The sequence below is a fragment of the Natrix helvetica genome (genome assembly GCF_964273705.1).
Source record: "Natrix helvetica genome assembly, chromosome: Z".
NCBI lineage: Eukaryota > Metazoa > Chordata > Lepidosauria > Squamata > Natricidae > Natrix > Natrix helvetica.
Window position 1 is genome coordinate 10,086,909 of NC_138554.1, and position 20,359 is coordinate 10,107,267.

The 20,359-nt window shown below is 49.6% G+C and overlaps 1 protein-coding gene across 1 annotated transcript in view; it reads right to left on the reverse strand.

Annotated features, from left to right (window-relative positions):
• Positions 1-20,359, reverse strand: part of PLOD3 (procollagen-lysine,2-oxoglutarate 5-dioxygenase 3) — a 62,746-nt gene that overhangs the window by 31,487 nt on the left and 10,900 nt on the right. Inside the window, exons 2-4 of the mRNA XM_081970021.1 lie at positions 5,565-5,656; positions 3,293-3,429; positions 1,904-2,067 (exon numbers count right to left, since the gene is read on the reverse strand). Coding sequence (XP_081826147.1) covers positions 1,904-2,067; positions 3,293-3,429; positions 5,565-5,656 — 393 coding nt within the window. The remainder of the gene's footprint in view (positions 1-1,903; positions 2,068-3,292; positions 3,430-5,564; positions 5,657-20,359) is intronic.

A 20,359-nucleotide genomic window follows, 5' to 3' on the forward strand; every position in this document is an offset into this window, starting at 1 on the left:
ATAAGAGACAGAAATAAGAGAAAGGGGGAATATGCGTGTATACACTTTTACATAATAAAATAAAAGCCACAGCAAGAGAAAACATGGAATAATTAAAGAATGATAGATGATAACTTAATATAAATGTGTATTCCTATTAGAAATACATAAGTTGGTTGAATGTAATAGCTATGATTAATTCTACTAGTTTTATTTGTATTAGAATGAATGACACCCAATAAAATAAAATAAAACTATTTTAAAAAAAAGAAAAACAATGGCAGGAATTGTAAAAAACGCAGAAGGAACATCGACAGTCTTCCAAGAAGCTGGTTCACGCTCAAACAGTTCCTTTGATTTTGATTTATAGGTAGTCCTCATTTTGCGACTGCAATTGGGAATGGCGCTTCATTAAAGTCGTTAAACGAAATAGTTGCTATGTGAAACCGTAACCGTCCTTACAATATGATTTTGGGCTTTCCTTTGTTTTACAGATTCTGCAAACGTTATAAATGTGAGGATTGGTCACAAGATTACTGCTTCATAGCCCTTGCAAGTCTACATGGTTGCTAAATGAGGCAGTTGCTAAATGAGGACTACTGGTAGTAAGCTGCAGAAATCAAACTATGGTTTCTATTGCTGTACCCTCTGCTAGGCTTCCATAGCTACGGCCAACAGCTCTACCTATACAGTTTCCCCAAGTTCTTGCTAAAGTCGATACAGGTAGTCCTTGATTTACAACTATTCCTTAGTGACTGTTCGAAATTACAACGGCACTGAAAAAAAAACGGCTTGCGACCATTTTCCCCACTAATGACTGTTGAAGCAATCCCATGATCAAAATTTGGATGCTGGGCAACTGGCGTGTGTTTCATGACGGTTGCGATATCCCAGAGTCACGCGATCCCTTTTTGTGTCCGTCTGACAAGCAAAAGTCCATGGGGAAGCCTGTTACTAACTTAACAACTGCAGTGATTCATTTAACGTGTGGCAAGAAAGGTCGTAAAATGGGGCAAAGTTCAGTTAACCGCTTAGCAATGGAACTTTTGGCTCCCCTGTGGTCCTAAGCCGAGGACTACTTGCATTATTTCAAAATGTGTCCTTCGGTCCCAGAATGTCGTCCCCCCCCCCCCCGGTCGGAGTCTGAATCCGCGGAGGGGGATGAGCCGGAGCTGGCGCGGACTGAGGTTGAGGGGGAGGCCTCATTGGCTTCGGAAGAATACAGGGAGGAGCAGGACGAGACAGCTTCAGGCTTGGGATGACAGGGGCAGGACGACCGAGAGAGAGCAGGCAGTGGCGATGAAGAGGGACGGAACTCAAGTGATGACAAAGAACCGCCCTCTCCGGATCCCCGAGCGCAGAGAGTGGAGAGGAGGTGGAAACAGCGCAGGCTGACCGCACGACTCGGGAGGTGAACGCCCCCCCTCTTCCAAAGGCACACCTGAGGACTGAGACTTAAGGAAATGCTGTGGGGAGGGGTGTTTGTCGGGAACAAATGCTGAAGTTGTGGAGTTTTGTGTGCCGTTGTCGACATTTGGAGTTTGTTGGACTTCTTGCCTTACTCCTTGCTTCCTGGACTCATTGACTTATTCCCTTGCCCCGCGGGAACTTCTTGCTTTGCAGCCGTAGTACTAACAGACTTTTTCTGGACTATTTGCAGTCAGAGGCTGTGTGTGTGTGTGTGTGTGTGTGTGTGTGTGTGTGTGTGTGTGTGTGTCCGGGACTTGCCATAAACGTGGGAGCAATAAAGGGCATTTTGAACTATCAGCGGACTGTGTTGCCTCCGTGCCTGGCCCCGCGTTATCACACAGAATTGAAATCCCCCCACATCCGTATTGGCACAAAACAAGGGTCTTCCTCATATGGAATTGGGAGCTGCCCTCATTCCACCCTCACCCCACGGCCCCCTCCTAACGCCCTTTACCTCCAGAGTTTAAGAAGCGCTTTCCAAAAGTGACCGGTGGGTACTTCTCAGCCAGGGACCACTCGGGCCAGCAGAAAATTTCTGCTGAGAAGACCAGGTTGCTCTTAAACTGCAGGAACTTCCAGAGAAGTTCAATTGGACTTCCAGCCAGGATCACATCGTAGCTAGGGGTGGAAAGGAGAAGACACGTTCTGAGTTAGCGCTTGAAACAATGGTTCCTTTCTAGAAAGCGTGGGAATGGTTGGGATAGGCCAAGGATCAGCAACCTTAAACACTCAAACAGCCACAAAGGTCCTAACCAGAAGCCTCCTGTTCAATTCTGGAGCCGATCGGAAGTCCGGTTCCCTCACCATAGAGTCTCCTCCTAGCTTTCCTCTACCTGGCCTAGCTGAAAGCCCTATCAATTGTGGAGCTGACTGGCAACAGGGAGCTGCAGCAGAGGAATGAAAGAGCCACATGCAGCTCCAGAGCTGCAGGTTGCCGACCCCTGGATTAGGCAGATGGAGAACCCACTCTAAGCCAGCTTCAATTTATGGGCTGTGGCTTGTGGGCCACACAGGATGGACTTTGTAATACTTGCAATATGGTTTTTGTAGTACTGTTCCACTGGCTAACCAACGTGGGTTTCCTTGTGCTTTAAATTTGCTCTTTTGGATGTACTGCTACTAATTTGACACAATAAGCCGTAACCTTTAAGGAAAGCCTCTCTCTTAGAAACCAGGACTGGCAGGAGAGCATTCAATACTTTTATTCAAAATACGATGCTCTTTTCTGTGGCTGTGCTCACATAATATTGGAGTTTTTAATTCTGGTGTTGTAACTAGGGAGATGGTTAATTCTAAACCAATCTGTCAGAGTGCGCGCAGTGTGACTATGTGAGACAACCCAGGAGCAAATACAGTAAACAGAGGTTTGCATTTAAATAGTGGTTTTATCTACAAAGAATATATACATACACATACTTTAATCAGACCTCAAATAAACAGCAATCAGCAATTACAGCACGGAGGCACACACAAAGAGATATGTCCCAACAGGGCCTCTTCTTATTATAGGCTCTTAAAGTGATATCAGCCCAAAAATCTTGCTGACTCATTCCTAGTATTACATCATCGTAGCAGCTGGTCAGCTCTTAAACCATTAACCTGACACAATCAACTTTTACTTTGAGGTTCTTTACTGTGCTTCCTATAAAAGTAAAGCCACCTTTACGGGTTCCCCTTTTTCAGAGGGAGACCCATTTTTATCAGAGTATTCTAATAAATTGCTTTTAAATGATCTTTTGTCTTGGGTTGTGAGGCAGAACCTAGAGCCAGATTTGGCCAACAGGAGAACTTCACTTGGCACATTCGCCTTGTATGGATTCAGCCCAAGATTGATCAGCCTTACCTGTCCACAAACATGACAATAAGATCCTCTTCGTTTGCGTATTTCTCCATTTCAGCCTTCAGCCAGCGGACTTTCTGACCTCCGCCGACCGTCCGGGCAACATCACCTCCTTTCCAATCTTCGCCGAGTCCTAAAGTCTTGGAGAAACATTAGGATAACGGTTGAGACAGGTGAGGGAGGGGCAGAGGTGGGTTTCATATAATTTTACCACCGGTTTGCTGCGCACCGAAACTGTGAGCGTTCGTGGCTTGCCCGCATGGGCATGGCTTAGAAAATGTAGCTAAATAGGATGGCATAGAGCAGTGATGACGAACCTTTTTTGGCTCGCGTGCCACAAGTGGGGGGAGCGCAGGGGGGGTCGTGTGCAGACGTGCCGCACCCACAATGCAATGCGTGACTCCCTAGTGCACATGCGCGCACTACAGGCGCTCCCCCCCATTTTTACATGTTTTTTTCGCCCTCCCCAGGCTCCAGAGGCTTTATAGGAGCCTGGGGAGGGCGAAAAGAGCATCCCCTGCCCCCCCCGGAGGATTCCGGGATCGTCCAGAGGCTTCCCTGACGCCTTCGGAGCGCTCAAAACGACCCTCCGAGCAAACCGGAAGTGACTTTCGGTTTTCTCGGAGGGTTGTTTTAAGTGCTCCGAAGGCATCAGGGAAGCCTCCGAACGGCCTCCGGGGGCAAGGGAGGCTCTTTTCACCCTCCCCAGACTCCTATAAAGCCTCTGGAGCCTGGGGAGGGCGAAAAATGGCTTTAAAAAAGGGTGAACTCAGCTGGCCAGCGCGCGCATGCGCACTGGCCAGCTGACAGGGCAGCGCCTCGCATGCACTGACAAATGGCTCCGTGTTCCACCCATGGCACGCATGCCATAGGTTCGCCATCACTGGCATAGAGCCTGGGCGAGTCACCATTACTGGTTCGCTCGAGCCAATCCAAACCGGCTGAATACCACAACTGGGGAGGGGCTATCACAAGGAAGAGAGGGTCAACCTATACTCCAGAGCAGCTGAAGGCCGAACAAGAAGCAATGGATGGAAACTAAACAAGGAGGGAAGCAACCTAAAACCAAGGAGAAATTTCCTGACAGTTAAAACAATTAAGGTAGTGCAATGACTTGCTTTCAGAAATTGTGAGTCCTTCAACACTGGAGATTTTTAAGAGACAATCATTTGTCTGAATAGTGTAGGGTCTCCTGCTTGAGCAAGAGGTTGGACTGGAGGACCACCAAGGTCCCAATTCTGTTAGAAACCATTTTATTTTTTTAAAAAAAAATCTTGTTCTTCTAGTTTGAAATTTAGATGCTCTTCCCCGGGGACAGGACCAGTAAAACGCTGGCATTTCCACCCATCTACCAACCATTCTGGGCTTGAGGTGGCCTAGATCAGGGATGGCTAACCTTTTTGTCATCGCATGCTGAAAGCAAAGCAATGTGCACACGATACCCCCTGCGCCCCCTTGCTCCCCTGTGCATGGGCATGCAACACCACCACCACCCCACGCCTTCCCATGCCCCATTTTGGGCCTAGTAGGCCTTCCTTCAGCTTCTGGGAGCAAAAACGGGCCGTGGGGAGAAGCACCGTGCCCACCACCCTCCGCATGCGCAGGTAAATCCCTGCCCCCTATACATGCACCCTACCCCTGTGCATGCGCCTTGTCCCCCACACATGCATGGCAGAGATGCAAAAATCACCCAGCTGGTGGGAGGCACGCACACCATGTGCGATGGAGCTGAGCTGAGGAATGACTCTCGTGCCCGCAGAGACGTGCCATAGGTTCACCCTCACGGGCTTAGATCAGTGGTGAAATTCAATTTTTTTTTGCTACGGGTTCTGTGGGTGTGGCTTGGTGGGCGTGGCAAGGGAAGGATACTGTGAAATCCCCAATTCCCTCCCCACTCCCGGGGGAAGGATACCGCCAAATCCCCATTTCCTCCCAATCAGCTGGGACTCAGGAGGCAGAGAGTAGATGGGGCGGGGCCAGCCAGAAGTGGCATTTGCCGGTTCTCCAAACTACTCAAAATTTCTGCCACCGGTTCTCCAGAACCTGTCAGAACCGACTGAATTTCACCCCTGGCCTAGATGTTTCAGAACGACAACTCCCAGAATTCTCAGCCACGGTGGATCCTTAGCCTAGCTTTCTTTGACCTGTTCTCCCAAAAGTATCCTATAATTTACAAAAAGGCAGCAAAAGGAGAACTCAGATTAACCCTTCTATTTGGCGATGTTCCCACCCCTCCCTTCTCTCTCTTTTTTTTTTCAATATAGAAAGTACACACCTTGACAGTGTAGTTGAAATACTTTGTGGTCCGTAGAAAGCGCCGGTAGCCCTCTGTCGTCTCCGTGGCAGCGGTCAGGACCAGGAGCTTCCCTGCAAACCGCAGGACAACGTAAGAATTAGACAAGGGAATTCAACATGAGAAAACAAGAGAGGGAAATCAAAGCATTGTTTTTAGAGCTATTCATTTCTTTTCTATCGAGAGGGCAGGCTCAGGAAAATTCCCCCAATGTTTCAAACGGTTCTCTATTCAGTGTGCAGGAAGCTAAAGTAAATTGCTTCATTGCTTTCGCTCACGCAAAATACCACTCACGCATCATCACGAAATCTCCAGAACCATAAAGTCTACAAACTTGAAATTTGGCATGTATGTTCCTCTTAGCTTCTAGGTGCTCACTTAGAAAGGATTTTTCGAAATGATTATCAGAGCATTAGCATTTCTTATATTATTATTAACATGCTCTGATGCTAAGGAGTTAGACTTTCTACTCCCCCACCTGAAAAGAACTCTGTTCCAACTGCCACTTGGGCATGGGCGTGGCTCAGTGGTGGGTTCCGGATCCCGTTGCAACTGGTATGCTGCAACGGGGCCGGGCGTCCAGCATGTGCAAGTGCAGTGCGTGCACAGCACATGCATGCATACCTGCCACCCGTGACGCTCCAGCTGCTCGGCGGAACATTGCGCAGGTGCCATATGCTCCGTGCACATGCGCAAAAGCCCCGATCGGCTCAAATACAAGTAAGGAGGGTGGGCGAGTGGACCCTCCGGAGTATTGTACCGGAACGGTACCTGGTGCTCGCAGCAGGCACCAGTATGACCGTATCGGGGCGTACTGGTCGTATCCCACCACTGGCGTGGCCAGCATGTAACTCATCCACCCTGCGGGGATGAAGATCAATGGGGCCAGCCTGAGGGAGAGAAGGGGATAAGATAGAAAAGGCCTCTGTGGGGCCAGCCTGAGGGAGAGAAGAGGATATAGGAGATACCGCTATAGAGCAAGCCTGAGGGAGAGAAGGGGATAGGAGAAGATCAATGGGGCCAGCCTGAGGGAGAGAAGGGGATAAGATAGAAAACGCCTCTGTGGGGCCAGCCTGAGGGAGAGAAGAGGATAAGATAGGAGATACCTCTATAGAGCAAGCCTGAGGGAGAGAAGGGGATAGGAGAAGATCAATGGGGTCAGCCTGTGGGAGAGAAGGGGATAAGATAGAAAAGGTCTCTTTGGGGCCAGCCTGGGGGAGAGAAGAGGATAAGATAGGAGATACCTCTATAGAGCAAGACTGAGGAAGAGAAGGTGATAGGAGAAGATCAATGGGGCCAGCCTGTGGGAGAGAAGGGGATAAGATAGAAAAGGTCTCTGTGGGGCCAGCCTGAGGGAGAGAAGAAGATAAGATAGGACAGCAATGGCGAACCTTTTTGGGCTCGTGTGCCATAAGTGGGGGGAGCGCAGGGGGGTTGTGTGCAGGCGTGCCGCACCCATAATGCAATGTGCGACCACCGCCCCAGTGCACATGCGTGCACTACAAGCGCGACCCCCTCCCATTTTTGCATGCTTTTTTCGCTCTCCCCAGGCTCCAGAGGCTTTATAGGAGGAGGGGGAGGGCGAAAACAGCCTACCCCCCCCCCCGGAGGTTTCAGGGACCTCCGAAGCCTCTGAAGCAGTCAAAATAACCCTCTGAGCAAACCAGAAGTCACTTCCGGTTTGCTCGGAGGGTCGTTTTAAGCGCTCCGAAGCTTTCAGGGACCTTCAGGAGGCTTCCCTAAAGCCTTCGGAGCGCTCAAAGCGACCCTCTGAGCAAACAGGAAGTCCGTTCCTAAACTTCCAGTTTGCCCGTAGGGCCGTTTTTTTGCGCTTTGGAGGCTTCAGGGAAGCTCATGAAGCCTCCGGAGGGCCTCCGGGGGGGGGGGGGGGCAGAGGAGGCCCTTTTCGCACTCCCCAGGCTCCTATAAAGCCTCTGGAGCCTGGGGAGGGCGAAAAATGGCTTTAATAAAAGGGTGAACTCAGCTTGCCAGCGCGTGCTTGCGCGCTGGCCAGCTGACAGGGCAGCGCCTCGCATGCCCTGACAAATGGCTCCGTGTGCCACCTATGGCACGCGTGCCATAGGTTCGCCATCACTGAGATAGGAGATAGCTCTGTAGAGCAAGCCTGAGGGAGAGAAGGGGTTAGGAGAGGATCAATGGCGCCAGCCTGAGGGAGAGAAGGGGGATAGGAGAGAAGAGGAGAGGCTTCTGTGGGGCAAGCCTGAGGGAAAGAAGGGGAGAAGGCCCTTCGTAACTACTCATTAATGTTCAAGCTTTAACTGTCAATTCATTAAGCCTGATCGCATACTGTAGTTCCATAGCAAAGAAAGGGCATCTAACCAACCAGTTTCTTCATATATACCAGGGGTGTCCAAACTTGGGAACTTTAAGACTTGTGGACTTCAACTGCCAGAATTCCCCAGCCAGCCATGCTGGCTGGGGAATTCTGGGAGTTGAAGTCCACAAGTCTTAAAGTTCCCAAGTTTGGACACCCCTGGTATATACAATGTATGGCAGGTCAAATGGGATTGCAATTAGTAGACCTTTATAAATTTTGGATCTGTTTTGCAAGGCATGGGGGAAGAGTTATTGTAGCTGCGCTGTATTTGCCAATATTCATCCAAGGAAGATAGTATGTGGTTTTGGGGTTGTTTCTGTCCTTTTAATTCACTTTATGTAATGTTCTTATCTTGGGTGGTTCGGCGGCTTCGGGGTGGAGTTCTCATCTCACAATCAGGTGGCTATGAGTTCAATCCTAGGTAGAGACAGATATTTCTCTCTTTGGGCACAATGAGAATATATCTGCTGAACAAAACTCCCCATTGGCATCAGGAAGGGCATCCGGCCATTAAACACTCTGCTAGCTCCATTCAGCTGCTCCACCCCGCAAGGGATTATGGGGTCGTTAAACTATGAGGATGAAGATGATGTAGGGTTCTTATCTACTTTTGTTTTTGTCCAATTCTTTTTCTTTTGAATTTTGTATTTTAATCTTTGGAATAAAATAAAAGTTTAAAAGGAAAAAAAGAAAAAAAAGAAATTTTGTGCTCCAAACTTTATTGTTGTTTAACCTGTTAACTGTTTTTTTTCTCCACATACATAACGTGTGATAGAAAGATCACATATTTTACAGTATTGAATAAACAATGGACTTGATTCTCATAGAAACTTTCGGCTGACCGATTATAATAAGTAATTTCATATGACGTTTTTCAACCTTTTTTTTTTTTGCCCCGGAGGCACCTTTCAAATAACATTCAGGTTGCAGGATATCACATAAAAACAACGCACAAAGTACAAACCCTTTGCACAATGCAATCCACTGTTAATCTTCACCATCTACGCGTTATGTAATGTACAATAATAACAATGTGCCAGGCTGGCAGCTTAGCAGCTCGCATGCAAAAAAAAACCAAAACCTCCCACCAGTGTGTCGGCTTTACATAATGAAATAATTCTTCATTAAGGAAAAAAAGGTTTATTTCTTTTTCAATCGTAATAACCCATGGGATCTTAGTTTACCAGAGAACACCAGATAAGAATACTTAGGCTAGACCAGCGATGGCTAACCTTTTCGTCGTCGCGGGCCGAAAGCACCCAGACCCATAATGCAATACACGTGTGACCCGCCTCTGGTCCTGTTGCCCTACACATGTGCACGTGACCCCCTCCGCACACACATGTGCACACAACCCCCATGCTTCCCCTCGCCCTCGTATATGTGGGCGAGGAAACCTATCCACCCCCACGCTCCATTTAGGGCCTAGTAGGCCTCCCCGCAGCCTCCTGGGAGCAAAAATGGGCCACAGGGAGGCCACTAACCCTAACCCTAAACACCCCCCGCACCCTGTTTTGGGCCTACCAGGCCTCCCCGCAGCCTCCTGGGAGCAAAAATGGGCCGCAGGGAGGCCACTAACCCTAACCCTAAACACCCCCCACGCCCTGTTTTGGGCCTACCAGGCCTCCCCGCAGCCTCCTGGGAGCAAAAATGGGCCGCAGGGGGGCCACTAACCTTAAACACCCCCCGCGCCTTGTTTTGGGCCTACCAGGCCTCCCCACAGCCTCCTGGGAGCAAAAATGGGCCGAACGGGGAGCCACTAACCCTAACCCTAAACACCCCCCGTGCCTTGTTTTGAGCCTACCAGGCCTCCCCGCAGCCTCCTGGGAGCAAAAATGGGCCACAGAGGGGCCACTAACCCTAACCCTGAACACCCCCCGCGCCTTGTTTTGGGCCTACCAGGCCTCCCTGCAGCCTCCACGGAGCAAAAATGGGTCGCAGGGAGACCACTAACCCTAACCACTCCCCGCGCCTTGTTTTGGGCCTACCAGGCCTCCCCGCAGCCTCCAGGGAGCAAAAATGGGCCGCAGGGGGGCCACTAACCCTAAACCTGAACACCCCCCGCGCCTTGTTTTGGGCCTACCAGGCCTCCCCGCAGCCTCCAGGGAGCAAAAATGGGCCGCAGGGGGGCCCACTAACCCTAACCCTAAACACCCCCCGTGCCTTGTTTTGGGCCCATCAGGCCTCCCCGCAGCCTCCAGGGAGCAAAAATGGGCCGCAGGGGGGCCACTAACCCTAACCCTAAACACCCCCCGTGCCTTGTTTTGGGCCTACCAGGCCTCCCCGCAGCCTCCTGGGAGCAAAAATGGGCCACGGGGGGGGGCACTAACCCTAATCCCAAACATCCCCCGCGCCCTGTTTTGGGCCTACCAGGCTCCCCGCAGCCTCCTGGGAGCAAAAATGGGCCGCACGGGGGGGCACTAACCCTAACCCTAAACACCCCCCGCGCCTTGTTTTGGGCCTACCAGGCCTCCCCGCAGCCCCCTGGGAGCAAAAATGGGCCGCAGGGGGGCCACTAACCCTAACCCCAAACACCCCCCGCGTCCTGTTTTGGGCCTACCAGGCCTCCCCGCAGCTCCCTGGGAGCAAAAATGGGCCGCAGGAGGGCCACTAACCTTAACCCTAAACACCCCCCGTGCCCTGTTTTGGGCCTATCAGGCCTCCCCGCAGCCTCCTGGGGGCCAAAATGGGGGGTGCTCCCCCACCCTTGGTGCATGGGCGCATCTCCCACATTCACCCCGCCCATGCGCGGCAGAGGCCCAAAAATCAGCTGGTCAGCGGGAGGTGCAGTGGAGCTGAGCTGGACGACGGCTCATGTGCCTGCAGAGAGGGTGTCAAACTCAAGGCCCAGGGGCCAGATCCAGCCCATGGGGTGCTTAGATCTAGCCCGGGGAGCCAACCTGGAAATAGCAAAGGACTACCCGTCCCACCAGAGCTCTGTTTTTGCTGGCAGAGGGCTATCAAAACAAACGAAAAACCAAACAAGGGGAAATTTTTATGATTGGCTAGAGAAAGGAAACTAGAAAAGAAAGTCTGGAGAAGATATAGAACCCAGGCGATGCACTGTTAAGTGGAAAAGGGGAGGAAGAAGGGGAAAACAGAAAACAAAATATTAAATATATAAGTATATATACAAGAGAGAGACACAAAGGGGGGGGAATATAGTTAGGATAGATTAGCGAAGGTAAGGGAATAAGAAATGATATCAAACTATATTTGGGTTTGCGGAAATACCAATCCAAGGAAATATAAACGGAGACCTGAAAGAGACACCTACAATAATAGAAAAGAAAGAGAGACAGGAGGAGAGGAGGAAAGGAAGACGGGAAAGAAGAAAGAAGTAAGGAGAGGAGGATGGAAGGGAGAGGAAGAGAAAGAAAGAGGGTAGGAAGGAAAAGAATAGGAGTAGAAGAAAGGTAAGGGGAGAAGGACGGGAAAGGAGAGGAGGAAGGAAGGAAGTAGAGAAGGGAGATGGATTCACTGAACGACCATGTGATTCACATAACAAGTGCAGTGACTTAACTGTGGCAAAAAATTGTAAAACATCAGGTGCAAATCACTTAACAATTGCTTAGCAATGGAAGTTCTGGTGTCAATTATGGTTGTATATTGAGGACTACCTATGTCAGCGATGGCGAACCTTTTTTGGCTCGCGTGCCATAAGTGGGGTGAACGCAGGGGGGGTTGTGCGCGGGTGTGCCGCACCCATAATGCAATGTACAAGCCCCCCAAGTGCGCATGCGCGCATGACAAGCGCTCCTCCCCATTTTGGTTTGGGGTTGCCGGGTGGCTGCTCTCTTGCAAGCGGGTGCCTGAAGAGCCGGGCAGAGCCTCAGGGGCAAATGGCTGTGTTGCGCTGTCGCAGCAGCACAACAAAGCCGCCATGACGTGACCATGCTCATGAGCAGCTGTCTGGCAACTCCCCTTTCTAGCTGGGCAGAGTGCCACTCACCAACCCAATAACATCCCAAAGGTGCTAAGCCGCATGGCGCTCTACCCAGCTGGAAAGGGAGGTTGCGCAAGCGCCTGGCCCACCAGAGTCTTCCAACAGCCAGCCCACAACCATAGAGCATCGTCCCAGAGCGGCCGCTGCCGGAAGACTCGGCAGCAGATCTCCAGAGTTTGGAAGCCGGTTATGCTTGGAGCATAGCGGCAGCAGGGCTGCGCTAGCGACCCAGCCCTGCAAGGAGAGCTGGGCACGGTGAGGCTGGGAGGCACGCGAGCTGGAGGCAGAACAAGTGCTCACGCAACCTCTCTTTCCAGCCAGGCAGAGCGCCACGCGTCTTAGCGCCTGTGGGATATTACTGAGTCGGTAAGTGGCGCTCTGCCCAACTGGAAAGGGGCGTTGCCGGGCGACTGCTCATGAGAGAAGCTGCCCGGCAACCCCCCTGCTCCATCTGGGCACAGAGCCACCCATCAACCTAGAGCAGGGGTGGGGAACTGGCTCTTTTGCGACTTGTGGACTTCAACTCCCAGAATTCCAGAACCAACATAGCTGCCTCAGGAATTCTGGGAGTTGAAGTCCACAAGTCGCAAAAGAGCCACAGTTCCCCACCCCTGACCTAGAGGTATCCCAAAGGCGTCAAGCAATGTGACCCCCTTTGCCCCCCCCTCCAGCTCCTGCGGCTTTGCGCCTTCGGGATATCGCTAGGTTGGTGAGTGGCGCTCTGCCTGGCTGGAGGGGGGGTTGTCCAGGGGGCTTATTATTGGGGGCGGGCGTATATTTTTGCCCACAGGAAAAATATGGCATGGCCTTATTATCAGGACATGTCGTAATTTCGGGGAAACAAGATAGGAGCCTGGGGACAGTTTTTTGCACTCCGGAGACTTCATGGAAGCTCCTGAAGCCTCCGGGGAGGCAGGGGGGTCTTTTCGTCCTCCCCAGGCTCATATAAAGCCTCTGGAGCCTGGGGTGGGCGAAAACTGGCTTTAAAAAAGGCTGAACTCAGCTGGCCAGCCGCACACGCGTGCCTGTGACACGCGTGCCATAGGTTCGCCATCCCTGACCTACGTAGTCAAATATAGTCAAAAGGGAGTGACCACTCCCTTTTTACGACATCCTAATCCCTTAATTCGGGTTAAAATTGGTGCGATTGAATAGAGCTCAGCATTTACTGGTCGGGCGCCCGTCCTGATGCCTATATGGAGTTTGCAGCAGATATTTTTTCTTTGCACCCCAGATGAGAGACATCTGCCACTATCTAGGTTTCGAGTCAAGGACCAGAACATGTTAAAAACGCTCCAGTTAAAAATTCTAGTATAAAATAATATGTAACAAATAAAACCTATGCTAACATCATACATTTGACATCCAATCTGCCAGTCGCACACAAACACTACCACTACTTCAACACTGGAAGCCTTCAAGAAGAGACGAGACTGCCATCTGTCAGAAATGGTGTAGGTAGGGTCTCCTGCTTGGGTGGTGGGTTGGGCTAGATGACCTACAAGGTCCTTTCCAACTCTGTTAATCTGTTAAATCTAGGATTTAATTCTCAACCTTCCGAGTGTAAGGCGAGCGTCTAGTGATATCTTTGTCTAATTTTTTTTTTCAAAGCACTGGAACTCTGTATTATTTATCCATTTTCTTGGAGGACACTTCCCAGATGTTTAAATACTAGTTGATAACCCGGCATTGCCCAGATATTTATTTATAGGAGGAAAATGTCCGGACGAAACATAATTCCTAATGTTGGGTTTTTCCCCCTTACCAGAGGAAACCCCCTTGTGGAGTACTGTGAGTACCATGGCAACTCCACTGTGCTTTACATTAGAAGCCATTTTATGGCAGTACAGTAGAAGCCATTTTATGGAAGTACAGTAGAAGCCATTTTAAGGCACAACAGGCTGTATCACAACAGAACACACACCTCTAGGGGGGGGTTAGGGGTGTCTTATGGCCACAATAGTTTTTTCCAGGGAGTAAGTCAACTGTGTATCAAGTTTGGTTGAAATTGCTCAAGGCGTTCCAGAGTTATGCTAGAACACACACACACACACACACACACACACACACACACACCGTCATTTATATATATATAGAAGAAGATTACAATCCAAGGTTAACTTCTAACAGCCTAGAATTGTAGAAGGGCCCATCAAAAGACAAGGCCCAGAGACTTTTCTGCATTCTGCCAAGGTTTTAATGGCAACGTGTCTCAGGTCTCTGAGCAGATTGGCAGAGATTTCCAGAAAGCTGGAAAGGTGGAAAATTCCAAGTCGTTTTGTGGTCTACAAAAGCCACAAATGGTACAGTTGACAATGTGTACAGCTTGATTCCTGTCCCCAATTAGACCAATTTTATGTATTGGCACAAATGCATTTACAAGCAGCTCTCGGCTTACGTACGGCCACTAAGTTGGCCTCTGTTGCTAAGTGAGACATTAGTAAAGCAGGTTTCGCTCCATTTTACGACCTTTCTTGCTGCAGCCGTTCAACGAATCGCTGCAGTTGTTCAGTCAGTAACACGGCTGTTAAGTGAATCTGGCTTCTCCGTTGAATTTGCTCATCAGGAGGCCGCCAAAGATGATCACATGACCCCGGGGACAGTACAACCATCACAAATATGAGTCAATTGTCAAACATCTGCATTTTGATCATGTCATTCAGTGGGAAAAAATGATCATGTCACTTTTTTTTCAGTGCCGTAACTTTGATTGGTCAGTGAATGAACTGATGTAACTTGAGGACTGTCTCTAATAATCTGATGTTGCATTAGAGGTGGTCCTCAACGTACGGCCACAACCGAGCCCAAAATGTATGTGGCTGTGAGAAACGTATTAAGTGGGTTTTGTCCCATTTTACGACGTTTCTTGCCAGAGTTGTTAAGTGAATCACTGCAGGTGTTAAATTAGTAACCTGGGTGTTAAGTGAATCTGGTTTCCCCATTGACTCTGCTTGCCAGAAGGTCGAAAAACAGGGAATCGGATGACCCCGGGACACTGCAACCATCATAAACGTGAGCCAGTTGTTAAGCATCCGAACGTAAATCAGATGGCCATGGGGATGCTGGAAAGGTCATAACTGTGAAAAATGGTCAGAAGTCACTTTTTTCAGTCTCGTTGTAACTTTGTGGCCCGCCAGTGGCCTGCAGAGCTGGCAGCAGATTCGGACAGTGAAGAGGTTGGAGAGCAAGATGGGCAGTCCTGGAGTCTGGGGAAGGCTCTGACAAGGGCTCTGTGTCAGAAGCAGAGAGGGGGCCAGAGCCGTATGCCAGTTATCAGCTGCCTTCGGAGTCAGACATCAGTCAGGCAGAGGAACAGCTGGAGCCTGTTCCCAGTGTAGGCATGCGCAGAGTTGCCAGATGAAGGGATCAGCTAAGGAAGAAGGGTTGACTTGGGAGTAAGGCCACAGGTGGACGTTGAATGGTCCCTCCCAGAGGAAATAAGAGAGGAGCGAAAGGGGAGTGGAGTTTGCAGGAGACAATTCGTTCGCTTCATTGGTTCGTGACTCTCCGAGACTCCTGGCCAAGTTTGGCAGATATCGGCCTGGCAGCTCTCCAAGCCAGAGAAGGTCTGTGACTGTAAATCTTCCCTTGAAAGACTTTGCTGGATGTGAATGAGCAGAATTCACAGTCAATAAATAAAAGATTTTTTTGTCGGGACCAGGAGCTTGCTTCATGCTCTTGGGAAGCCTCGGTCAGAATCGAGTGACTCGGCCCCAAATGTCTGCCTTGGCTGTAAGGTTTAAAACGGCATTACGGGAGGCTTCTGGCGAGAAATTTTGGCTATTTTTTTGGTCTCAGGGAATGCCAGGCCGCAGAGGGATTCCGGACCTTCGGTAGGCCTTCCATGAATCTGGAATGCAACTCTGGGGAACAGCCAAGGCTGCTGCTTTGGCACACAACTGCATTATACTGCTGGCACACAGTATGAGAGCCGAAGGATGAGAAGACAGACGGGTGTTTGTGGAGGGCAGAAGCCCATTTCAAGAAGCTCCATCCAGCTTTTTCACCCCATTCCAATAACCCAGGAGTGTCAAACTCAAGGCCTGCAGGCCGCATTTGGCCTGCGCGGTGCTTAGATCTGGCCTGCAGGGTCGTCCTGGAAACGTCCTGGAAACAGCAAACACTGCCTCTGCCAGTGAAAACGAAGCTCGGAAGGGCTGCGCGCAGCCCCCACTCCCGAACTCCGCTATCAAAACGGGAAATGTTTCCCCTTTTGCATTTGAGTATGCAAGAAGGGACAGGAAAGGAGAAAGGGGAAGAGGGAAGACAAAGAAAAAGAAAGATGAGAAGAGAGCAAGGATGGAAAAATAAGGAAAGAGGGGAAGGGAGAAGAAAGGAGAATGAAGAGGGAAGAAAAAAGAAGAGAAAGAAGGAAGGAAGGAAGGAAGGAAGGAAGGAAGGGAGGGAGGGAGGGAGGGAGGGAGGGAGGGAGGGAGGAAGGAAGGAAGGATGTAAGGATGTAAGGAAGGAAAGAAGGAAGGAAGGAAGGAAGATGGAAGGAAGGAAGGAAGGAAGGAAGGAAGGAAGGAAGAAAGGAAAGAAGGAAGGAAGGATGGAAGGAAGGAAGATTATATTGAGACTGAGGGAGGGTCTTAGGGAAGTCATGCCTTAGTACTTGGCCACCACAAGTGCCCCCAACACAAGTGACATGAAGCTGGCCACACCCACCAAACCCACACCACGAGGCCAAACACAATCCTGATGCGGCCTCAATGAAATGGAGTTTGACACCCTGCATCAACCCATTCCTATCTCCTGCAGCAACAGACGATCTGACACCTCGGAAATGTTTTAGGGTAGAAGTCCTACAAATCACGTGTTATGGCCTGTTCTTTCTGCAGCTGATAGGACCGGAAATTCAGAATACAGGTCGTCCTCAACTTACAACAGTTCATTTAGTGACCGTTCAAATTTAGAACGACACTGAAAAAAGTGACCTGCCACCGTTTTTCCACAGTTACGACCTTCGTGGCAGCCCCATGGTCAGGTGATCACAATTCAGAGGCTTGGCAACTGGTTCGTACTTATGACCGTGGCTGTGTCCCAAGGTCACGTGACTTCCCCTTGTGCAACCTTTTGACAAGGAAAGTCAATGGGAAGCCAGCTTCACTTAACGACTGGATTACTAACTTATCAGCTGCAGCGATTCACTTAGCAGCTGTGGCAAAATAAAGCTTGTAAAATGGGGCAAAACTCACTTAACAAATGTCTCACTTAGCAACATAAGTTTTGGGCTCAATTGTGGTCATTTGTACAGGTAGTCCTTGACTTAGAACAATTTAGTGACCATTCAAAGTTACCTCCTCCCAGAGGGCAGCAACAGAAACAGACCATAAAGTGGGTGTCTTTAACAATGCTTCGATCTCTAAGCACATAGTGCTTATAAGCAGTATCCTGAATAACGGGAATTGGACTTCCTATAATCTTCTCCACTGTCCTCACCACTCTCTGTACAGACTTTCTATCTGAGACCAAACCAAACAGTGATGCAATTGATGACTATAAGAGCGATGGTGGCAGAGTGGTTAGAATGCAGTACCGCAGGATACTTCTGCTGACTGCTGGCTGCCTGTAATTTGGCAGTTCGAATCTCACCAGGCTCAAGGTTGACTCAGCCTTCCATCCTTCCGAGGTGGGTAAAATGAGGACCCAGATTGTTGGGGACAATAGGCTGACTCTGTAAACCGCTTAGAGAGGGCTGTAAAGCACTGTGAAGCGGTATGTATGTCTAAGTACTATTGCTATCTGTAGAACTGGGGGCCATTCAATGAAACTGATCAAATAAAATTTAAAAAGTGCTTCAACACAGGGCATGCAGTTCACCGGGCATTTATGACCGCCAGTCAGTAAAGCTGTCTAAATTAACTTCAAAGGGGGGGGGGATTTAATTCGTGGAAGATGGGACTATCGAAGTCCAAAAATACCTCCAGGCAGGTGGTAACAGATCGCGAGGTACTACTTGAGGAGGAACACCAGAAGACATAGGTGGGTTTCAGAGATGCGCTCCTACCGGCACTACTGCTGGTTCGGTGCGTGCTCAATTTTGCGCACCCACGCTTAGCGCACACTCTGCGCATGTGCGCAGTTGCCTATAAATAGGTCTGTGCATAAACAGAACATTTTAAAAGGTCAGAAAAAGATGTCGCAGCGACCAGGGAACCGGTTCGGGGGCGTGGCGAGCATGAGGTCCCTAGTCGCCGGAGACCCAGTCACCATTTCCACTACCGGTGGAAAGTGCAAACCGGTAAGAACCCACCTCTGGTGGGTTTCATCTCCTGCTTGCAAGCATCCAGGGCAGTGGTCCTCAACCTTCCCAATGCCGCGACCCTTTAATACAGTTCCTCATGTTGTGGTGATCCCCAACCCTAAAATTGGTGTCTCGATTCCTAAGACCATCGAAAATAGGTGTTTTCGATGGTCTTAGGCAACCCCTGTGAAAGGGTCGTTCGAACCCCCCAAAGGGGTCCCGACCCACAGGTTGAGAACCACTGATCCAGGAGCTCACGTGAGAAATTAAAATTTAGACTGAGGTGATCCAAAAGAGCGTTTACGTTTAAGGTATCGTTCCAGTCCCCGTTTACGTGCTTTATGGGTGGCGGCGGAGAACCTCTGGTGCGTCATTCCGAAACGAAATATGGCTTTTGGCCCCGAAAAAGGTACAATACAGCCTTGTTCCAAAAACTGAAAAGAATGTGTTGTTCCTTCTGCCAATTTGAAGGAAAACTCGGATTTTGGAAACCAGAAACATTATTTCCTCATTTCTAAAACAGCAGGTAGGTTTGGTTTTCTAGCTACGTATAATCCTCAACTTACGACCATATAATGAAGCCCAAAATTTATGTCGTGAAGACGTTTGTTAAGTGAGTGCTGCCCCATTTTCTGTTAAGTGAGTTTTTTGTCCCGTTTTACGTCCTGCCTTGTTACAGTTGTTAAATGAATCACTGAGGTGGTTAAGTCAATAAGATGGTTCTTAAGCGAATCTAACCTCCCCTGCTTGTCAGGAGATCACGAAATATGAGGACATGGTCCCGGGGCAAACGTCATAAATATGAATCCATTGCCAAAAAATTGTATTTTGATCAGGTGACTATGGGAATGCTGCAATGGTCGTAAGTGTGAAAAATGATCCAGTGCTTTTGTAACTAACTGAACGGCCACGAACTGAACGGCTGCAAACTGAGGACTACCTATGTTTCAGGATGGAGCAAAAGAACAGAAAGATTTTTTTTTATATACAAAAAACCAAAGCTCTGAGTCCAGGTCTGCTTTTTGACGACCAGCCTTGGAAAACACGCAACTAAACATGTACAGAGTGCCGTTTTTCCCCCGGGGGAAGGCTAGTCCCGAACAACTCATTTCTGCCAATGTAAAGAAGTCATCTGCTGATTTGCAAAGTCCAGAACAATTTGTGAGCAGCTCCTCCTCACCTCATACAGCAGAGGTGTCAAACTCAATTTCATTGAGGGCCGCATCATAATTGGGACATCAATTGTTTCAACTCCTGCCCTCAAAACGACGCTGTGGAGCCCTGCACACCAAGACAACTAGAAACAAGGACAGTTTTTTCCCCGAATGCCTCCACCCTGCTAAACAAATAATTCCCTCACCACTGTCCAACTATTCACTAAGGCTGCATTATTATTACTATTAGTCTTCTCATCGTTCCTATCACTCATCTCCTCCCACTTAGTACCATAGAACTGTAACTTTGATGCTTGTATCCTCACGGTTTATATTGATATTGTTTTCTGATTGCTTATTTGTATCCTATGACTATCATGAAGTACTATACCAGTGATGGCGAACCTATGGCACGCGGAGCCATTTGTCAGGGCGCGCTGGCCAGCTGAGTTCACCTTTTTAAAAGCCATTTTTTGCCCTCCCCATGCTCCAGAGGCTTTATAGGAGCCTGGGGAGGGCGAAAAGAGCCTCCCCCGCCCCCCCCGGAGGCCCTCCGGAGGCTTTAGGGACTGTCCGGAGGCTTCCCTGATGCCTTCGGAGCGCTTAAAACGACCCTCCGAGCAAACTCCAGTTTGCTCGGAGGGTCGTTTTAAGCATTCTGAAGGCTTCAGGGACCGTCCGGAGGCTTCGCTGATACCTTCGGAGCGCTTAAAACGACCCCCCGAGCAAACCGGAAGTCACCGGTTTGCTCGGAGGGTCGTTTTAAGCACTCCGAAGGCATCAGGGAAGCCTCCGGACGGTCCCTGAAGCCTCCGAAGGGCCTCTGGGGGGCGGGGGAGGCTCTTTTCGCCCTCCCCAGACTCCTATAAAGCCTCTGGAGCCTGGGAAGGGCGCAAAAAGCATTTAAAAATGGGGGAGTCACGCGTTGTGCATACATGCACACTGGGGGGGGGTCTCACATTGCATTATGGGTGCAGCACGCCCGCACACGCCCCCCTGCACTCCCCCCACTTGTGGCACGCAAGCCAAAAAATGTTCGCCATCACTGTACTATACCTTATGATTCTTGACAAATGTATCATGTCTTTTTAT